At 39.2% G+C, this 19983-nt stretch overlaps 1 protein-coding gene across 1 annotated transcript in view; it reads right to left on the bottom strand.

Annotated features, from left to right (window-relative positions):
• F5 (coagulation factor V) overlaps nucleotides 1–19983 on the bottom strand; it is a 72284-nt gene that overhangs the window by 27440 nt on the left and 24861 nt on the right. Inside the window, exons 5-12 of the mRNA XM_046430053.2 lie at nucleotides 19229–19372; nucleotides 16180–16401; nucleotides 14721–14886; nucleotides 11546–11723; nucleotides 9898–9997; nucleotides 9283–9494; nucleotides 8051–8201; nucleotides 5845–6057 (exon numbers count right to left, since the gene is read on the bottom strand). Of these exons, the coding sequence (XP_046286009.1) occupies nucleotides 5845–6057; nucleotides 8051–8201; nucleotides 9283–9494; nucleotides 9898–9997; nucleotides 11546–11723; nucleotides 14721–14886; nucleotides 16180–16401; nucleotides 19229–19372 (1386 nt within the window). The remainder of the gene's footprint in view (nucleotides 1–5844; nucleotides 6058–8050; nucleotides 8202–9282; nucleotides 9495–9897; nucleotides 9998–11545; nucleotides 11724–14720; nucleotides 14887–16179; nucleotides 16402–19228; nucleotides 19373–19983) is intronic.

The raw sequence follows: 19983 nt of genomic DNA, 5'->3' as shown, positions 1-19983 counted from the left end.
CAAACAAGAATATTACAAATAAACTAGATCAAGTAGAAGTCAGAACATCAGATAATGAAGACAAAGTTTATCAACGTGAAAAGAATATAGTCAACACAGAAAGGATGCTTAAAATTCATGAGCAATCTATCCAAGAGATATGGGATGTCATAAAAAAACCAAACTTGAGAGTCATTGGGATAGAAGAAGGTATAGAGGTTCAAACCAAAGGAATGGACAATCTATTGAATGAAATAATCCTATAAAACTTCCCAGATATGAAAGATGGAATGGATTGCCAAATCCTGGAAGCCAACAGGACCCCAAACGTTCAAAACTGTAATAGACCAACTCCAAGACACATAATTATGAAGATATCCAACATACAGAACAAGGAGAGAATATTAAAAGCTACAAGAGAAAGGAGGCAGATTACATTCAGGGGTAAACCAATTAGGTTAATGGCTGATTTTTCATCACAGACATTGAAAGCAAGAAGATCCTGGAACAACGTATTTCAAACACTGAAAAATAATGGATTCCAACCAAGAATACTGTATCCAGCAAAATTAAGCTTCAGATTTGACAATGAAGTTAAAATATTTCACAATAAACAAAAGTTAAAAGAATTCACAGCCAGAAAACCAGCACAGCAAGGCATTTTGAGCAAAACACTACAAGAAGAGGAATTGAAAAACAGCACCCAAAACTAACAGTGGGAGGGAACTCAGTAAAGGGAAGGAAAAAAAATAACCAAAAAGGAAAAACTAGCCATATTAAAATAAATAAATAAACAAGCATGATGGGAAATACAAACCATATATTACTAGTAACCTTAAACATTAATGGCTTAAATTCACCAATCAAGAGACATAGGCTAGTAACCTGGATTAAAAAAACAAATCCAACAATATGCTGCCTTCAGGAGACTCATATGATAGGAAAAGACATACACAGGCTGAAGGTGAAAGGTTGGGAAAGATCATACCACTCACATGGTTCTCGGAAGCAAGCAGGAGTGGCCATACTCATATCAAATAAAATCAACTTCAAACCTAAGTTAATCAAAAGGGATAAAGAAGGACACTATATACTGTTAAAAGGAATCATCCACCAACAAGACATAACAATTATCAATATGTATGCACCAAACAATGGTGCTGCAACGTTCATAAAACAAACTCTCCTCAAGTTCAAGAGTCAAATAGACCACAACACAATAATTATGGGTGACTTCAACACACCGCTCTCTCCATTGGACAGATCCTCCAGTCAAAAGCTGAATAAAGAAACTATAGAACTCAATAACACAATCAATAACCTAGACTTAACCAACATATATAGAATATATCAACCATCATCAAGTGGATACACGTTCTTCTCAGCAGCACATGGATCCTTCTCAAAGATAGACCATATATTATGCCATAGGGCAACTCTTAGTAAATATAAAGGTGTGGAGATAATACCATGCATCTTATCTGATCATAATGGAATGAAACTGGAAATCAATGATAAAAGAAGGAAGAAAAAATCCTGCATCACCTGGAAAATGAACAATATGTTACTGAATGATCAATGGGTTACAAAAGACATAAAGGAGGAAATCAAAAAATTCTTGGAGATAAATGAAAATACAGACACAACATATCGGAATCTATGGGACACAATGAAAGCAGTTTTAAGAGGGAAATTCATTTCCTGGAGTTCATTCCTCAAAAAAAGAAAAAAACAACAAATAAATGAACTCACACTTCATCTCAAAACCCTAGGAAATGAAGAGCAAAACAACAACAAATATAGTAGAAGGCAAGAAATAATTAAAATCAGAGTGGAAATCAACGAAATTGAAACAAAAAAAACCTTTGAAAAAATTGATAAAACTAAAAGTTGGTTCTTTGAAAAAATAAATAAGATTGACAGACCCTTAGCCATGCTAATGAAGAGAAGAAGAGAGAGAGCTCAAATTACTAACATATGGGATGAAAAAGGCAATATCACAACGGACACTACAGAAATACAGAAGATAATTAGAAATTATTTTGAAACCCTATATTCCAATAAAATAGAAGATAGCGAAGATATCGATAAATTTCTTAAGTCATATGATGTGCCCAGATTGACTCAGGAAGATACACACAATTTAAACAGACCAATAACAAAGGAGGAAATAGAAGAAGCCATCAAAAGACTACCAACCAAGAAAAGCCCGGGACCGGATGGATATACAGCAGAGTTTTACAAAACCTTCAAAGAAGAATTAATACCAATACTTTTCAAGTTATTTCAAGAAATAGAAAAAGAAGGAGCTCTTCGAAATTCATTCTATGAGGCAAACATCACCCTGATCCCAAAACCAGACAAAGACACTTCAAAGAAAGAAAACTACAGACCAATATCTCTAATGAACATAGATGCAAAAATCCTCAATAAAATCCTGGCGAATTGAATACAAAAGCATATCAAAAAAATTGTGCACCATGATCAAGTAGGATTCATCCCTGGGATGCAAGGCTGGTTCAATATACGGAAATCAATAAATGTTATTCACCACATCAATAGACTTAACCATAAGAACCACATGATCATCTTGATAGATGCAGAAAAAGCATTCGACAAAATTCAGCATCCCTTTATGTTCAAAACACTAGAAAAACTAGGGATAACAGGAACTTACCTTAACATTGTAAAAGCTATATATGCTAAGCCTAAGGCTAGCATCATTATGAATGGAGAAAAACTGAAGGCATTCCCTCTAAAATCTGGAACAAGACAGGGATGCCCTCTCTCACCACTTCTATTCAATTTAGTCCTCGAAATATTAGCCAGAGCAATTAGACAGACAAAAGAAATTAAAGGCATAAAAATAGGAAAAGAAGAACTTAAATCATCACTATTTGCGGATGATATGATATTATATCTAACAGACCCAAAAGGGTCTACAAAAAACTACTAGAGCTAATAAGTGAATTCAGCAATGTGGCAGGATATAAAATCAGCACGCATAAATCAAAGGCATTCCTGTATATCAGCGACAAATCTTCTGAAATGGAAATGAGGACAACCACCCCATTCACAATATCCTCAAAAAAAATAAAATACTTGGGAATCAACCTAACAAAAGAGGTGAAAGATTTATACAATGAAAACTACAGAACCCTAAAGAGAGAAATAGAAGAAGACCTTAGAAGATGGAAAAATATACCCTGTTCTTGGATAGGCAGAACTAACATCATCAAAATGGCGATATTACCAAAAGTTCTCTATAAGTTTAACGCAATGCTAATCAAAATCCCAACGGTATTTCTTGTAGAAATAGATAAAGCAATCATGAAATTCATATGGAAAAATAAAAGACCCAGAATAGCAAAAGCAATTCTAAGCAGGAAGTGTGAATCAGGTGGTATAGCGATACCAGATTTCAAACTATATTACAGAGCAATAGTAACAAAAACAGCATGGTACTGGTACCAAAACAGGCCGGTGGACCAATGGTACAGAATAGAGGACACAGAGACCAATCCACAAAATTACAACTTTCTTATATTTGATAAAGGGGCTAAAAGCATGCAATGGAGGAAGGATAGCATCTTCAACAAATGGTGCTGGGAAAACTGGAAATCCATATGCAACAAAATGAAACTGAATCCCTTTCTCTCGCCATGCACAAAAGTTAACTCAAAATGGATCAAAGAGCTTGATATCAAATCAGAGACTCTGCGTCGGATAGAAGAAAAAGTGGGCTCCGATCTACATATTGTGGGGTCGGGCTCCAAATTCCTCAATAGGACACCCATAGCACAAGAGTTAATAACAAGAATCAACAAATGGGACTTACTTAAACTAAAAAGTTTTTTCTCAGCAAGAGAAACAATAAGAGAGGTAAATAGGGAGCCTACATCCTGGGAACAAATTTTTAATCCTCACACTTCAGATAGAGCCCTAATATCCAGAGTATACAAAGAACTCAAAAAACTAGACAATAAGATAACAAATAACCCAATCAACAAATGGGCCAAGGACCTGAACAGACACTTCTCAGAGGAGGACATACAATCAATCAACAAGTACATGAAAAAATGCTCACCATCTCTAGCAGTCAGAGAAATGCAAATCAAAACCACCCTAAGATACAATCTCACTCCAGTAAGATTGGCAGCCATTCTGAAGTCAAACAACAACAAGTGCTGGCGAGGATGTGGGGAAAAGGGTACTCTTGTACATTGCTGGTGGGACTGCAAATTGGTGCGGCCAATTTGGAAAGAAGTATGGAGATTCCTGGAAAATCTGGGAATGGAACCACCATTTGACCCAGCTATTGCCCTTCTCGGACTATTCCCTGAAGACCTTAAAAGAGCGTACTGCAGGGATACTGCCACATGGATGTTCATAGCAGCACAATTCACAATAGCAAGACTGTGGAACCAACCCAGATGCCCTTCAATACATGAATGGATAAAAAAAAATGTGGCATTTATACACCATGGAGTATTATGCAGCTCTAAAAAATGACAAAATCATGGAATTTGCAGGGAAATGGATGGCGCTAGAGCAGATTATGCTAAGTGAAGCTAGCCAATGCCTAAAAAACAAATGCCAAATGTCTTCTTTGATATAATGAGAGCAACTAAGAACAGAGCAGGGAGGAAGAGCAGGAGGAAAAGATTAAACAGAGACATGAGGTGGGAGGGAAAGGGAGAGAAAAGGGAAATTGCATGGACATGGAAGGAGACCCTCATTGTTATACAAAATTATGTATAAGAGGTTGTGAGGGGGAAGGGAAAAAAAACAAGGGAAAGAATTAAATTACAACAGATGGGGTAGAGAGAGAAGATGGGAGGGGAGGGGAGGGGGGATGGTAGAGGATAGGAAAGGTAGCAGAATACAACAGTTACTAATATGGCAATATGTAAAAATGTGGATGTGTAACCGATGTGATTCTGCAATCTGTATTTGGGGCAAAAATGGGAGTTCATAACCCACTTGAATCGAATGTATGAAATATGATATGTCAAGAGTTTTGTAATGTTTTGAACAACCAATAAAAAAAAGATGCCAGGAAAATGAGGAGAAAAAAAAAGAATAAAATGGATTTGAATATCATTAACATCCTATTAGCTCTGCATTTTGTTTAAGAGTTGGATTTAGGGGGTGATGATGAGGTCTACTCCAACAAACAAGGCATATTTAGGCATCTCTAATAAATCATTTGGGTGGGGCCAGGGCAAATTTGAGTCTCTGAAATGGCACAAATTGCTGACACACTTGAGATTTCCTGGATGTCTCCAACAGTCATGACTTGTGGAGTGCCAGGCGCTTGGTGCATACAACAACCCATGGCTGATGTGGCTTTTTAGGGCGTTATTACACTGTCTTTCAGATGAATAATTTGAAGTTCAGGAAGGCCAAATAACTTGTCCAAGGTTATAAAAGATGGAGTGGCACAGCAGGATTAGAAGTCAGGTCTAACATACCAATGCTATCCCAAGGCAGCTTTGAAAGCACTGTATCTGATAACTGCTGACCCTGGGTAGCATGGCAGTCTTAAAAAGTTGATAAGTGCATTTTGATAAAAGGAAATGCTCCTCTGAGGCTGAAATATTTGTGCTTCTTCCTCAGGGTTAGGCTGTATCCTTTTGCTGTGGTGTGTCTTTACTTCCCACTTGGCCCAGAGATTGTATCAATGAAACCCAAATGAAAGGACTGAACCTATTTAAGTCATTAACTTCCCAGATGGAAACTGAAGAAGCAGTGGAAGGATAGCCTGCAGAGGTCAGGGAAATGGACCCACCAGTGGTGGTCATATGGGGAGCTTCAGCAGATCCAAAGTCAGCTTTCTCTCCAAGGGTCCACGCTCTTACTCACCAACATTATCCATTGTGACAGTCACAGATTCTCCGCGCATAGGGAAGAGGGTCAAGGTATCCTCATGCCTTTTTCCATAGATGAATGAGTGACCAGTGAAATGAATGGTCAGAATATCATCCTGGGTCCCCACACTGCAGAAGTGCCACTGGACAGTGTCATCAAAGCAGAATCCTAGAGTAGGTATGCTTTCAGGCACATAACCGTTGATAGCTGAAAGAGTGAGGGCTATTAGAACACCCAAAGGGCAGGCATCTCATTCTGTTTAAGTCCATCTGGTTGTGTCGAAGCAGTGGTCATTCAAGATAACATTTCCCAGGTCTAATGTGGCTAGAAGGTCAAATGCAGACTTCCCCAGGGGAGCTTACTCTAAGTTAGCTAAGTGAGTGATACCAGGACAAAGACAATGTCTTTCATTCATTTGTCAAATGTATAGTAGATATTTTATGTACTGTGCTTTGTCTTGGAGGTCAATTTAGAATACTGTCCAGGATAATTCTACCTAGGATAACAATATAAGAAATTCATCTTCTTGAAATATGGGTCATTGAGTAAAAATGAATGTCCCCCTAAAAGAGTCTGTTCAGCATATTTTGTCATTCTTATTGTCATCTAATCTCATCTGTATAAGTTACAATTTTCATTCAAGTATTGAGTTAATAATTTTCTGCTTTATGCAACATCTTTTTTTCTTAAGTACTAAGCATGGTAATCAAATCAAAGATCTAGTTTCTATGAGTAGAGGACATACGTCTGCTTAGATTATTACTATACTTGTAGTACTGGCACAATGCCTGACACTGGTCAAACTTTCAAGTGGGCACTTAACACATACATGTTGAACCACTGACATATATGTTATTAGTTCGTACCCTGTTTTAGATGGTTGTGTATGGTCCATAGCTACACTGTCCAATATGGTGGCCTCTGGCTACAGTGGCGATTGGACACTTGAAATGTGGTAGAAAAACATGTGCTGTAAAAATAAAATATATGCTGGATTTCAAAGACAAAAATCTTATTAATTTATTATTGATTGTATTTTGAGGTGATAATGTCTAGAATACAGTAGGTTGAATAAAATACATTATTAAAATTAATATCACTTATTTCTCTTTTCCTTCTTATGTGGCTACCAGAAAATTTTAAATTACATATGTAACTCATACGTAATTTTTATTGGATAGAATTGGTCTACATTCACTGCTGAAATGAAATTATGTCAAGAAAGCTGAGAATAACTTCCATTTAGAATGATTTGTCATGTTACCTGTCAGTTCTGGTAATCTGGTAGTCAGTCATTTGGAGCTATGTGAACAGCCCTTGGAGAATTCATCCTCAGAGTTAGAGTATCAGAGAAGGTGACTCTTGACTCTGAGGCACAAAAGAGACCCTGTCTATTGTGGAGGAGTCTGCTTCTAGCTGCCTCAGTGAAAGTTCTCTCAGATTCCCCATGGCGGTGAACTTTGGAAGTGCAGCAAATGGCCGAACCCCAGCTCAGGGAATTCCTTCTGCTCTGAACTTTGTGCTGCTGCCTTAAAACCTCTTCATGCATTGCCTTTCCCAGACTTTTGGGTCCCCAGACTCATTATGCTTTATTTTGACTTGACAATCCAGTTTTGGATTACCTATCTTGTTTCCACCCTGACCTTAAATAAGGAGCATTCACCCTGCACAAGAGTAAAGTTCCCAGATACCACTGAGCAGGGCCTGTAGCACCTTCCCTGCTTCCTTCCTCACTGCCCAGGGCATGTGCACACACATCTACCCACACACACGTGTGCACACATGCACACACATGCATTCATACATATGCACAGGCACACACACACACAAATACACATTAGGAGTAGTAGACCAAGAAGTGCCTAGGATGACGAGCCTTTGACTTCTTGCTTAAAACATAACAAGCCTTGGCTGCAATGACATCATCCCAGGTTTTCTTTTATAAATAAATAAAAGTTGTAGACTGACACAACACCTTTTTTATTTATTTGTTTTTACGTGGTACTGAAGATTGAGCCCAGTGCTTACATAAGCACTTTATCACCCCAGGGTTTTGTCACCAAGTACTTGAATTTGAAGTAAGGATAAGAGAACTGCTTTTCAGTGCATATATTCACACCCCTGTCTCGGCCTCTAGTCACAGGCTTACTTCCACCACAGGAGTTAGAACCTGGTGGACAGAAACAGTGCCCCGACTTACTGCTCATGATGTTGGACTGATAGAACCTGGGGTCGTCGCGTTTCACCTCATCAGGATTTTCACAGAATTTGTTGATGTTGTCGTCAATGTACCAGCTCTTGTTCTCATCGAACACTGCAAACACAGCCTGTTGCTCAATGTCTGCTGCTTTCTGGAAGGTGAAAGGGCTGTGTTCAGAGACAAATGCTCCTGCTGACTATCTAGAATACCAAGTTCTTCAGACACCAGAGGGGCGCTGCCCTGGGGACTGCTCAGTTCAAGGCACTGAGAGCCTATTTTGTACCAAGTTTGTCAGAGCTAATAATAAGCTAGTATGCAAACTCAAAGAGCAGAGTCTAAAATTCAGAGACTAAAATATCCCAGAGGAAAAATCGCACTTTCACCATGGCAGCTGCATGTCTACTTACCTCTTAACTGAACACCTTTCAAGTGTGATTGATACGTGTGTTCCAAATAGTAGCAGAGGCCAAAACAGAAGGATTCAGTAGGGAAGGCTCATGCCTCTCCTACCTCTTCCCACCTGCTTAACATATCAGGATCTTCCAAGTATCTATTTCTGATTTTTCCCAGGCATCTATTTTTTCAGTATGCCTTGGGATGGCGCCTCTTTTACTGTTACTAAGCCTAAGTGGGAATTTTAGGTTATTGCTTTGAGATATTAATTTTCAGTGAAGATAAGCTTGGAAAACCAACCCTGATCACATTCTTCTGTGTAATTAAGTTTCACCAGGGAAAGACCACTGTCTGGTACAGCTTCACTAGAAATGGTGTCTCCAAGTGCACCGGCTTTCACGGAGTCTTTCCTGTCACTCTTTTGTGGGTCTCTAGAAATGAAAAAAGGTGGGTGCTAAGCTTTCTACTTTACCAGGTGATATATCGCTGAGCTTCCAAGCCTCTCTGTGAAATTTTTAGCAGGGGTATTGCCCATTTGATAAAAGGAAGAAATTAGTAAAAGTTAAGTATCTTCCTCACTAACAGACATGGGGTTTGAAACTAAGACAAAATATGATATCACACTATAAATTTGCCTTGTGCAGTCAGAGTCCACATGCAACAGAAAATAAAAAAATAATAACCAAAATGGTAAATGTCATCACTCACATGCTAAAGAAAATTATATGGAAATCACTGTTCTGTAGAAGGAAACCCACTTATTTAGCAAGGACATCTAGCTTGTTTCATCCAGAAGAAACTCCCAGAATTTCCGAGGGGTTACCTCACAGACAAAATACCTGTATGCCTCTCTTGTCCAGGGATCTGCTCTTACAAATTAGAAGGAGCCCTATAAGCCCAGAGGCAATGTCCCTTGTAACGTCCACATCACTGTAGTAAGGTCTTGTTAAGCACTGAGCATCATTTTCTGTGGGTTCGTCGAGCTCTAGGATGTTCCACTTGTAAGTATAGGTTTCTCCTGGTTGAACTGCTCTGATCATGGTGCGACTACCTGAAAGAAAGTGCCTTCAGTTTCGTTTGCATATAGAAAATGATCTCATTATAATGAACAAAAAACCCAAATATTTTAACTCTCATCAGAACCAATTAATAATGGGGAGGGGGGTGATATTTTTTTTACCATTCGTGAAACACTACTGGAATTCTGACTAGCATGTAGCCATCCAGTGTTGTTCCACTAGGGGCCGCCATGACATTAATAATGGTTACCATGTTGTGCTGTTACTACAGACAAATTTCCTGAAGTGAGAATGATTTGGGTGTGATTCATAGGATCTCCCTGTGTGTAAACAATTAACTGTACTAGTTATACTACGGGGCAAGGAGCGCAATAGAAAAATATGGAAGCCTCTCAGAGGCCACTAGTTCTTTCAGTAGAAGTGAAAGATTCTAACCTGAGGTGTAAGAAGAGTTGACTTCATCTTCATAAGGAGAGAAGGTCACTCCATGAGGGTAAATACTGTAGACTCGGCTGGCCATATTTTTGAACACGATCTACAAGGTTAGATTTATTTCTTCAGTGTTTAAGGTCACTCAAGAGAACTAATAAAGGACGTCATCTTTGCAGATTTACCGTGTATGTGTGCATGTGCTCTGATAATAGGACCCCCAATTTTTTCTCTTTTGATATGGAATTCTCCTTGCATTTGGTGGAGGTCTCATCTTGGTGCCCTTTGTAAATGACTTTCTTATAATATTTTCTAATTTTGTTTGAAAAATTGTTGAGGTGCACACATGTGCCTATACATGCACAGGAGAAAATTAGTTTGTTTATCTGAGCAACAACCTCTCCCGAAATGTGGCAAGAGGCTTTGAGAAGTTCACACTCACATTAAGTGGAAGACCTTAGAGGACATCCTGGGAGAGATTACATTTTTCCTCCTAGTGTATCACCCTCTGCAAGCTGGTCTCCACCTGGTTCCTGGTCTCCTTTTAGTTTGGATCACACCTCATTTCAAACCTGGTCCTTCTCATCTCTAGGCCATGGTCCCTCTCTTGCTAGATCTCCTAGGACCACTGTCATTAAAGCCATCTTCCTGAAGGGTACAAATAGCCAGACCTTGAATTCCCAGTGAGGCATATTTATACCTAGTAGAGTACCAAGAAGGAACCAGAAATGAGGAAGGGGAGAAGTGAGGAATATTTTTGTTCTTTTGCTGTTTAGGAATGAACAGCATAGGCTGAGGCCTTCTAACCTTCCAATGAGAGTCTTATTCTTATCTTCTGCATGGCTGATAACCAAAGCCTTTAAATCATCCACAGTAAACTGTGGATTACTACATCCTAGGATCTTGCCAAAGATTAAAACCTTCTATTTCCTGCTGCCCAGTTCTTATGTATCTCAATGATATGATTTAATGTTTAAGAAGAACTATCCGATGAAAACTCCAAGTTCTTAATCCATATCTCAATTTACCTTTATCAGAGTCCAATCTTTAGAGAACCACATAGCTAGACCATATTAAAGAATTGGTTTTACTCCATTGTGTTTACTGTGACTAAAGATGAGATACATTGTTTTAAAGACCCTGCATAGCAGTTTACATTCTGCAACAGTTGTAGGAATTTTGTGAAAGATGCTGTCTGCCACATTGTACAGCCCCCTCTCTTGCAGGATCTATGGGCAGAATTTCTTAGGTCTCAGTATCAGAAAACTGTGGTTCTTTATTGGTTGCATAAGTCTTGCTCTGGCGTATTTCCTTTTCTAGTTGGCTATCATAAAGTTTAGGACCAAATTTGCATGTGGTCTCTTAGGATCATATGGTATGGATTTTGTTTTACTTATTTGTGGCTTTTTTTTTCTTTGATCTCTCATTATACTCCACCCAACTACATTCACTCTTTGTTTTATTCATTTGTAACTTGATGATATGTCCCAGGACTTTTGAATTATTGAGAAGATTATAAATAAATGCAAAATGTGTTAATCATTTTTAAATTAAAAACTGCATGAGCACCTTTTTCTTTTAAATATAAACAACTAGGCATGCCGTGATCTCTTTTTGCCATTTCATTTCTTTCATAGTTCTTTAGGTTACTTACTTTGAGAGTATCTCTGACCTGGGCTCTGATAATAGGGCCCAAAATTCCTTCTTCTTTGATATTGGAATTCTCTACACGTTTGGTGAAGGTCTCATCTTGGTACTGTTTGTAAACAACTTTCTTATAATATTTTCCAATTTGATTTGAGAAATTGTCCAAGTGCAGAGACCTGTATTTTCTTTAGAATGAAATGAAATAATAATAGAGAAAAATTAAACCACTTCCTCAAGTACAGACCCAGTAGGATGGGGAAACCCTGTGCTAGAAGTTCTGCTTTGGGGTTAGCTAAAATGCAAGTTCTCTAAAAATTTCTGTAGTTTGCAAGGTCCTGGTGTCTTCGATCTTGTTGGAAAACTAGAAACTTCTTAATTGTCTCTTCCACCACTGGTAGAGTCCCAGGTACCAGATTAGACCTTTCTGTCATTCTCATGCAGCAGACCTTTAGACGCCCCTGGAAAAAGGGCCACATTGCAGGAAAGGATAGGACACACTAGGACATTTTTCAGTCTTTCCTGTTACTCGGTCTACGATTCCCTGATTGGCTTTCAGGTGCTTCTCAGTCCCCCAAAGCACTTTGCTAACCAGGAAGTTTCACCATCTTTATTAATCATAGCTCTCTGAGCTCTTGGGCTCTCCCTCTCACTATTCACCCAATCTCAGGTGCAGACCCAAAACTGACCTCCTTCACCCATCTTCTGTAGCCACCAGGATAAGTGATTTAGGGCCAGCAATAAAGCACTTTCCTCTGATGCTCTTTTCTGCCTTAGTTGGCAAAAGCAGATGCTCCATGATAGAGTATTAATTTTATGCATTTATTTTGAGCAGTGAAAAACACTAATTATTGCCAAAGGGGCCCAGAGATTCCTATCTCAGTTGTGTCACTAATTATATAATCCTGGCCAAAATTTTTTTTTTTACCCATAACATTGTGGTAAGTTTTTTATATTAAATAAATAAAAACTTATTATTAAATTTTTTTAGAGCAAGTAATCTTTTAAAAAAATATTTATTTTTTAGTTGTAGGTGAACACACAATATCTTTATTTCATTTTTATGTGGTGCAGAAGATCGAACCCAGTGCCTCATGCATGCTAGGTGAGCACTCTACCACTGAGCCATAACCCCAGTCCTAGAGCAAGTAATCTTAAAGAAATTAAACAACAACTGGTTAAACAACAACTGTTATTTTAGAATATTGTATTATGTTATTTCTTTAAAAGCTAAACTTGGTTAATATAAAACCATCAATGTAATTGTGGTGCTATTACTCTTCTTTGTATATTAAATGTGTTCATAACTTCCAGGTATACAAGTCTTTAAGGTAAAAACTTTAAAAGAGCATTATATCAAGCTGGAGTTCTCCATTATGAAGTTGTATGGTAATTTTAGGCTTATAAGAATAATATATTGGAGATTTATTTATATCATTTAATGTTCTATAACTGGATCTTTTTATGATTAAATTATTTATTCTAATTTATTATACATGATGTCAGAATGCAATTCATTTCATATTATACATATAGAGCACAATTTTTCAAGTCACTGATTATACACAAAGTATTTCCCCACCATTCGTGTCTTCATACATGTACTTAGGGTAGTGATGTGTAACTCATTCCACCATCATTCCTACCCACTTGCCCCATCCTTTCCCCTCCCTCCCCTTTGCCCTATCTAAAGTTCCTCCATTCCTCCCATGCCCTCCCATCGCCATTATGAGTCAGCATCCTCATATCAAAGAAAACATTTGGCCTTTGGTTTTTTAGGATTGGCTTGCTTCTCTTAGCATTATATTCTCCAACTTCATCTATTTACCTGCAAATCTGGCCAAATTTCATTTTTTTCTTGTTTTTTAATTTCACTTATTTATTTATTTTCTTTTTTATTGATTTGAAAAAAATGACAGTGGAATGTATTACAATTCTTATTACACTTATACAGCACAATTTTTCACGTCTCTGGTTGTATATAAAGTATATTGACACCAATTTGTGTCTTCATACATGTACTTTGGATAATGATGTCCATCACATGCCAACATCCTTGCTAATCCCCTGCCTCCTCCTTTTCCCTCCCACCCCTCTGCCCTATCTAGAATTCATCTATTCCTCCCATGCTCCCCCTCCCTACCCAACTATGAATCAGCCTCCTCATATATTCCCATGATTTTACTACAGTGAAACTGATATGCTTCCCAAATTTTCTGACATATTAATTTCATGTGTGTAATTCCAGAATCTTTATGCAAATATTACTTGCAAATATAAATATTCTTATCTCCCTGTTCCCTTAACAAAAGGTGGCTATTTTTTCCTCTGTACTACATCTTGACTCTAACTTAAATGACATATCTTCTAGGACTTTTTATATTAGCATATAGAGAACATTTGGCATCCTTTTCTGTCTGTTTGACTTTTGGAAGATTCACAGTATTCCATTGTATTATATCATAATTTATTAAACATGCTTCCTGTTACTAGACAGTTGGGTTGTTTTGATCTTTTGCTACTGCTAACAGTACTGAATGCCCTAAATGTCCATCATCTTACCTGTGAACAGGAAGGCCTATATAGCTAAATTCCCAGAGTGGGATTGCTGGCTGTGAGGGTGATATATGTATTTATAATTTGATACATTTTCCCAAGTTCCTGAATGGTTTTAACAATGTATTCTGCTACCAGTAATATATGACCATACTTATATTCCACAGCCTGACATATGAACTGAGCCTAATAGGCTAAAAAACAATATTCCAATGAGGCTTAATTTGCATTTCTCTCATGATGAGTGAATTCAGTCTTTCTCAACTGTTCAAGAGCTATTCACATTTCCAGATTTCTTAATATCTCTGACATAATCCCTCTCCTATAAAAAGTCAAGAGCAGTCCCTAACTTGTAGAACTGAGTGAAGTAAAGCTCATATTGAGTGCTGTGCTTGGCAATGGCAAGCTTTCACGGAGGGGCTGCTGTTACAGTGATTGCTGTTACTGGGCTGAATTCCCTGAGTTAGTTTGGGGTCATGCATGGTTGTCTTTGACAAGGAGATCTGAATGGAAACAAACACACGTGTCCCTGGGGAAAGCTGTCCACTGTGACACTTCACCCACATATGTCGGGCCTTGCAAAACAGGTCTCAAACCTTTGCAGAGTGAAACAAACCCCAGGCACTCACTTGTCCATGTTTGCTGGTATGATAGGTGCATAGTCCCAGATGACTTCCTCTGCAGCAATGAAGTATTCCCACCTCTTGATGTGCCGCCTCTGGTCTCGGGTTAGTTTCTTAGGATTCCTGGTTTTTTTGGGGCAGTTTTTAATGTCAATGTAAGCCTGCATCCCAGCTGTAGTAGGACATAAATACGGGGAAAGAACATGAGAAAAGAAATTGTTGATCAAAAACACATATTTTTAAAAATGAATTTGGGGAAAATTTAAACAATAACAGTGAAAGTAATGCTCAGGCTTCCAAACTTCTGAGCATTTTGGTTTTGAACTCTGTCTGTGGCCTGCAGAAGTAAGAGTGCCAAGCAGTGGAGGGGAGGAGGTAAGAGTGACAACCAGTGCTACAGGAAACACCTGGGAACAGTCCCTTTGTTCTTCTGGAGCAGGAAGATTTCTTGTAATTTATAAGCCCTTTAAAGTCTGTGACTAAGGCTAGGGGTATAGCTCTGTGGTAAATCTCGGCATGTGGGAAGCCCTGTGTCCTGTCCCAGCACCACAAAATGTAAAAGCAAACCCTATAATTTAGATCTTGTGAATTCTTATTTTTCCTGTTATTTGTCTTTGAAAAATGAAGATAACATCAGTACATAGTTAATGAAATTGTCATTTACGATTAAATCATGACACAGAATGGTGCTTATCCTTGATTAATGTTATTTCTATTTTTGTCTTATTATTATCAGGAACTGTATCTTCCATGGATATTGTGGCAATTTTGTTACTTTGAACATAATTTTAGTTGCTCAGTGTGAAAAGAAAACCAAAGGATACCATGGAGTACTTCTTTCTAGCATGTGTTGCTGACACACGTTAGTTTGGTAACAAAATGATTTGTATAGAGGTATCATTTACTTAGATTTTAGTCTCTATACACATGATCCCTACAATTAATAGTTTTAAAGCAAAAATGTGCAATAGAACAACCAGCGGTTGTGTGTGCGTGATGCCACAGTCCTACCTTACTTCCTTGACATTCTCCACAGCCACCCCTGGGATATGGGCTGTGCATGATTCACTCAGCACTCCTCAGACACAGGGTGGTTTCTATGTTAAAATTTTAGCACTCTTGGAGCCTTGGTGCCTCTATAGTTTGTGGGTGTCTGTCTGTCCTTTTGGCTACATTTGACAACCCCCAAGAAAGAATTCCTCTCCGTAGCATTTGTTTCCTTCCTCTTTTTTTTTTTTCCTTTCAAGGAAGTAGAGCTCTCTTCAGCTTTTGCATCATTTAAAAAAAAAAAAATCTTTGCCAATTCCTTCACTTCCTTCATCCCCAAGCCCTGGTTCTACGTCTAGAAGCAGAGCATCTAAATTCTGTTAGGAACCAGGGCATGTGTATCGGGGAGTGGGGTGGGCTTGAAAGATGAAGGGGGTGCTGGTGCAAGGGAAGCAAGCCTGTCAGAAGAGTGCCTTGCCTTGGAAGTGTTTTGGGATGAAAGAAGAGATGATCCACTTCCCCTCTGGGCTCATGGTCATGTTTGCAGTAGTGGATGTCGCACTGGCGAGGTTGAGGACGGAGACCTTGTGGTGGCTCTGCTCCAGGACCTGGCCATTGAAATGGATGGAGAACAGCTCTGGCCCAGAACTCATTCCAATCAGATGCCAGCTGACATGATCGTGGGCACAAACCGCTATATCTGAGAGAATAGGAGAGAAGAGGCTGCTACAGGCATTCAGTTCACTGTTCTGTGGTAAAAGTTCACTTCCCAATGCACAGCAAGCACCCGCTCTGTGGCAGGCATTCTGTGAAGTTTGCGGTGGGGAGCAGATGCTCCAGTTGTGGTGCTGTCCTACAGAGTGACAGCAAAAGGAGCAGTCATAGCCCACTGCAGTAAATAGCAGCAAGTTACCAAGGTCAGAGTACAGCCCAGAGCTGGGGGACATTAGTTTAGAAACATGGGAGTGCTGAGGGATTAGGCCATGGAGGGGACTGAGTAGGTGGCCAACTGTCCCGACTTACCCAGGACTCTCAGTATGAGAACTGATAGAATCCTGGGTAAGTCAGGGTGGCCGGCCACACCAGTCTGCTCTCTGTTGTTACAGCAACAGAAAGAATCCAACGAGAACCTCCAATAAGGCTGCATCCAAAAGCTTTCTCTTCTTCCCTAGACAGGGACAAAGCACTGCCTACAGGGAGGACTTTCTATTGCTTTCTCATTCACATTTGATTGTTTGACTTTGGGTCACAGGCTCTCCTTAAAATGCCGTGGATGTCCTCATTATGCTGGGCCCCTGGGAGCGTTTCATGGATGGAGTAATGAGAACTGAGGACAAAAATTTGTTTTGCTCCTTCTTTGCTTCCACAGCAACTGGAAAAATGCTTATTAGCTCAGTAGGATATTTTAATCCTGGTTTCTGTCTCTCTCACAGGCTTTAAATTTCAGATCTATAATCACCAGACACTAGATCACGGGACTGAGAATCAGTTCCTACCCACTGAGGGGCTCGTACTGTTCTGGAGACCACTGTAACGATGCAGGGAGTCTGGCAGCACTGGTACAAGCTGAAAGTAGGAGGCTTTTTGGAGTCTTACACCCCTAAGGAATGCTCATGTGGAAGAGCAACTGAATCAGCATTCATCACATTATTTCAATTTATCCTGTTCCATAGGCAGGGAGTTTTATAGGCATCAACTCTTCTATTAATGGTATTACCCTTACCTTGCCCTTTTACCCCCAATTATTTGTTTCTAACTTAAATTATTATCTCTGTCTCATGAAGTTGTTTTTTTCAGGGGGCGGGCAGTAACTGGCACTCAAACCACTGAGCCGCATACCCAGCCCTCTTTTGTATTTTATTTACAGACAGAGTCTTGTTGAATTGCTTAGCACCTTGCAGTTGCTGAGCCTGGCTTTGAACTCGCAGTCTTCCTGCCTCACCTCCTGGTAGAATTGATTAAGAACTAACACTCCAGGGCATATGGTAACAAGTCTGAGGACAAAATAAAAGCATTTCCCTATAGAATACTAACTTCTGAGATGTCATGGGATTATACTGAGCCCAGCAAGTTTTTTTTTTCTTTTGGCTGCCATATGTTTACAGGCATTTTTCACTCTCGAGACAGACACAGAGAGATGGTCAATCCATTTTTGTAAGTAAGTACGTAGAGATTACCCTAAGATGGGGAAGAGAATGAGGTGTGGACTTAAACCTCCCAGGATTAACTGAGCTTCAGGTTTACCAGTTCCTGATTTTGGAGTTCAGAGTCAATGCCCAGAGTCTTAGAATGTGTTTTTAATAACTCAGGTGGAGAACAGAGTCAAAAGAAATAGAATTCAATTTACAAGCAATACCTAGACCTCAACTCTTGATGATTTATTTTTTTTATAGCTGAAGCCATTTGTGCTATTCAGACAAAGAGAATGACATCTCAGAAGTTAGTGTTCTACAGGGAAATGTTTTTATTTTGTCCTCAGACTTGTTACCATATACCCTGGAGTGTTAGTTCTTAATCAATTCTACCAGAAGGAAGGAGGAGAGGTGGTCTGGGCAGAGCTGTGGTTTGGATGTGGTTAGTATGTCCCTAATGATTCATGTGCTATAGGCTGGTCCTCAGTGTCGTGGTGGGGAAGAGGAGAGACCTTTAAGAGGTAAAGCCTGTGGAAGCACCCTATTTACTTCTCACCAGAGTAAGTTGTTATAAATGAAGTCCACCCATGTATTTGACCTCTCCTGTATGTGGCCATTTCTCTTTCTGCTTCTCTGCCATGTTGTGACACAGACAAAATGTACCTTACAAGAAGCTGAACTGATGAGGCTGCTCAATCTTGGATGTTCAGCTTCTAAAATTGTGAGCTAAAGAAAACCTCTTTTTATTTATAAAGTACTCAGCTTTAGGTATTTTGTTACAGCAACAGAAAATGGATGAATACAGTGGACGTTAAGGTTATTTTCTACTTAACAGTAGTTCTTATTTTACTTTCTCATCAGAGTCTGTTGATATATGGAAATTAAAGAAAAACATTCTGCATGCCATTGAATATTACTCATTCATCAACTTTTGAAATAAATAATGTATTTGTATGTTAGGGATTTCTCCTATTAGTTCATCTTCACTGAAAGTGTCTTTATTGCATTCTTCCTGCTGACTTGCTGACCATTCCTGCTAGGGAATGACCTGGAAGTAGGTGTGTTCATAATGCAGCAAGGTTCACAAGACTCACTGAGGGAGACTGAACTGACACCCTGGAGGTCTTTCTGGAAGACAGGCCAAGTGAAGCCTGTTCAGAGCACCACACCAGAGAAGGCTGTCCTTGTCCAAGCTAGCTTCTAATTTGCATATTATACTTTCTTGGTTTAAAAGAAGGGTGATACAGTCTTAAGAAATGCTGCCCTAGATGATGTTGCTTTCTGATAGGAGTTGAAAAACAGGAAGTGGCCTCCTTGCCTAGTGCCTGGGGGAGGTGGTGGAGCCAAGGTATAGCTAGTCTACAGTGGTTGGGTAGTGCATGGCTCATGTGTTACCTGGCATCGTCCTGTTCACATAGCCATTGACCGTGTACATCAGGGACGACGACTGGGCCCAGCTCTTGCTTTCATCAAACACAGCAAACAGCAGTATGTGTTGCCTGTCAAACATCTTCTGAGTCCCATCTTCAGTTAGGGTGCCTGAGAGAAAATACATGGTAGCCTCCTGCATTGAAGACTCATTAGCTTTCTAGATAGCAAAGGGTTTAGGGCAAGAAAACAATCATAAGGATATAATTGAAGAGTTGTTATTTTTGAAAATAGCATCTTTATCAAGGAATAATAGTTGAGAGTTATTAAATTTCTGGTGCCACATTATTTATTTTGGCACCTGGTGGTCTGGGGGGACAGCTTTATAGGTAAATTTTACCTGGAACAGAAAGAAAGCATTTGGTGACTATCAAGGACTGTTCTATATAAGTATCCATTTCCTTGAGTCTTATCAGACCAATACGTACTACCTTAGCTCAGGTGGTAAAGTCTCACACGCTAAGCTTAATGTAGCTATCTCGTTTGTATGTGATATGGGCCAGTAGAGAATTGGATGTATCAGGAGTAATTCATTTTCATGTAGGGAAATATTGCTGCTGATGGTAAAATGAAAAAGGGGCTTTTCATTAGTTTAAAAAATTTAAGTGTCTGCCGCAGTCCGGCTGCAGCAAAATAACCGGGAGGTGACGAGCAACTTGTGTACATTGATACAGCAGGAGTGGGAGCCATTTATTGTAGGACAGGAGGGGTATATATACATT

This window comes from Marmota monax, unplaced genomic scaffold (genome assembly GCF_021218885.2).
Source record: "Marmota monax isolate L192 unplaced genomic scaffold, Marmota_monax_Labrador192_F-V1.1 WCK01_AAM20220418_F8-fsc00055, whole genome shotgun sequence".
In the NCBI taxonomy this organism is placed as follows: domain Eukaryota; kingdom Metazoa; phylum Chordata; class Mammalia; order Rodentia; family Sciuridae; genus Marmota; species Marmota monax.
This window is presented reverse-complemented; position numbering and strand designations above follow the sequence as displayed.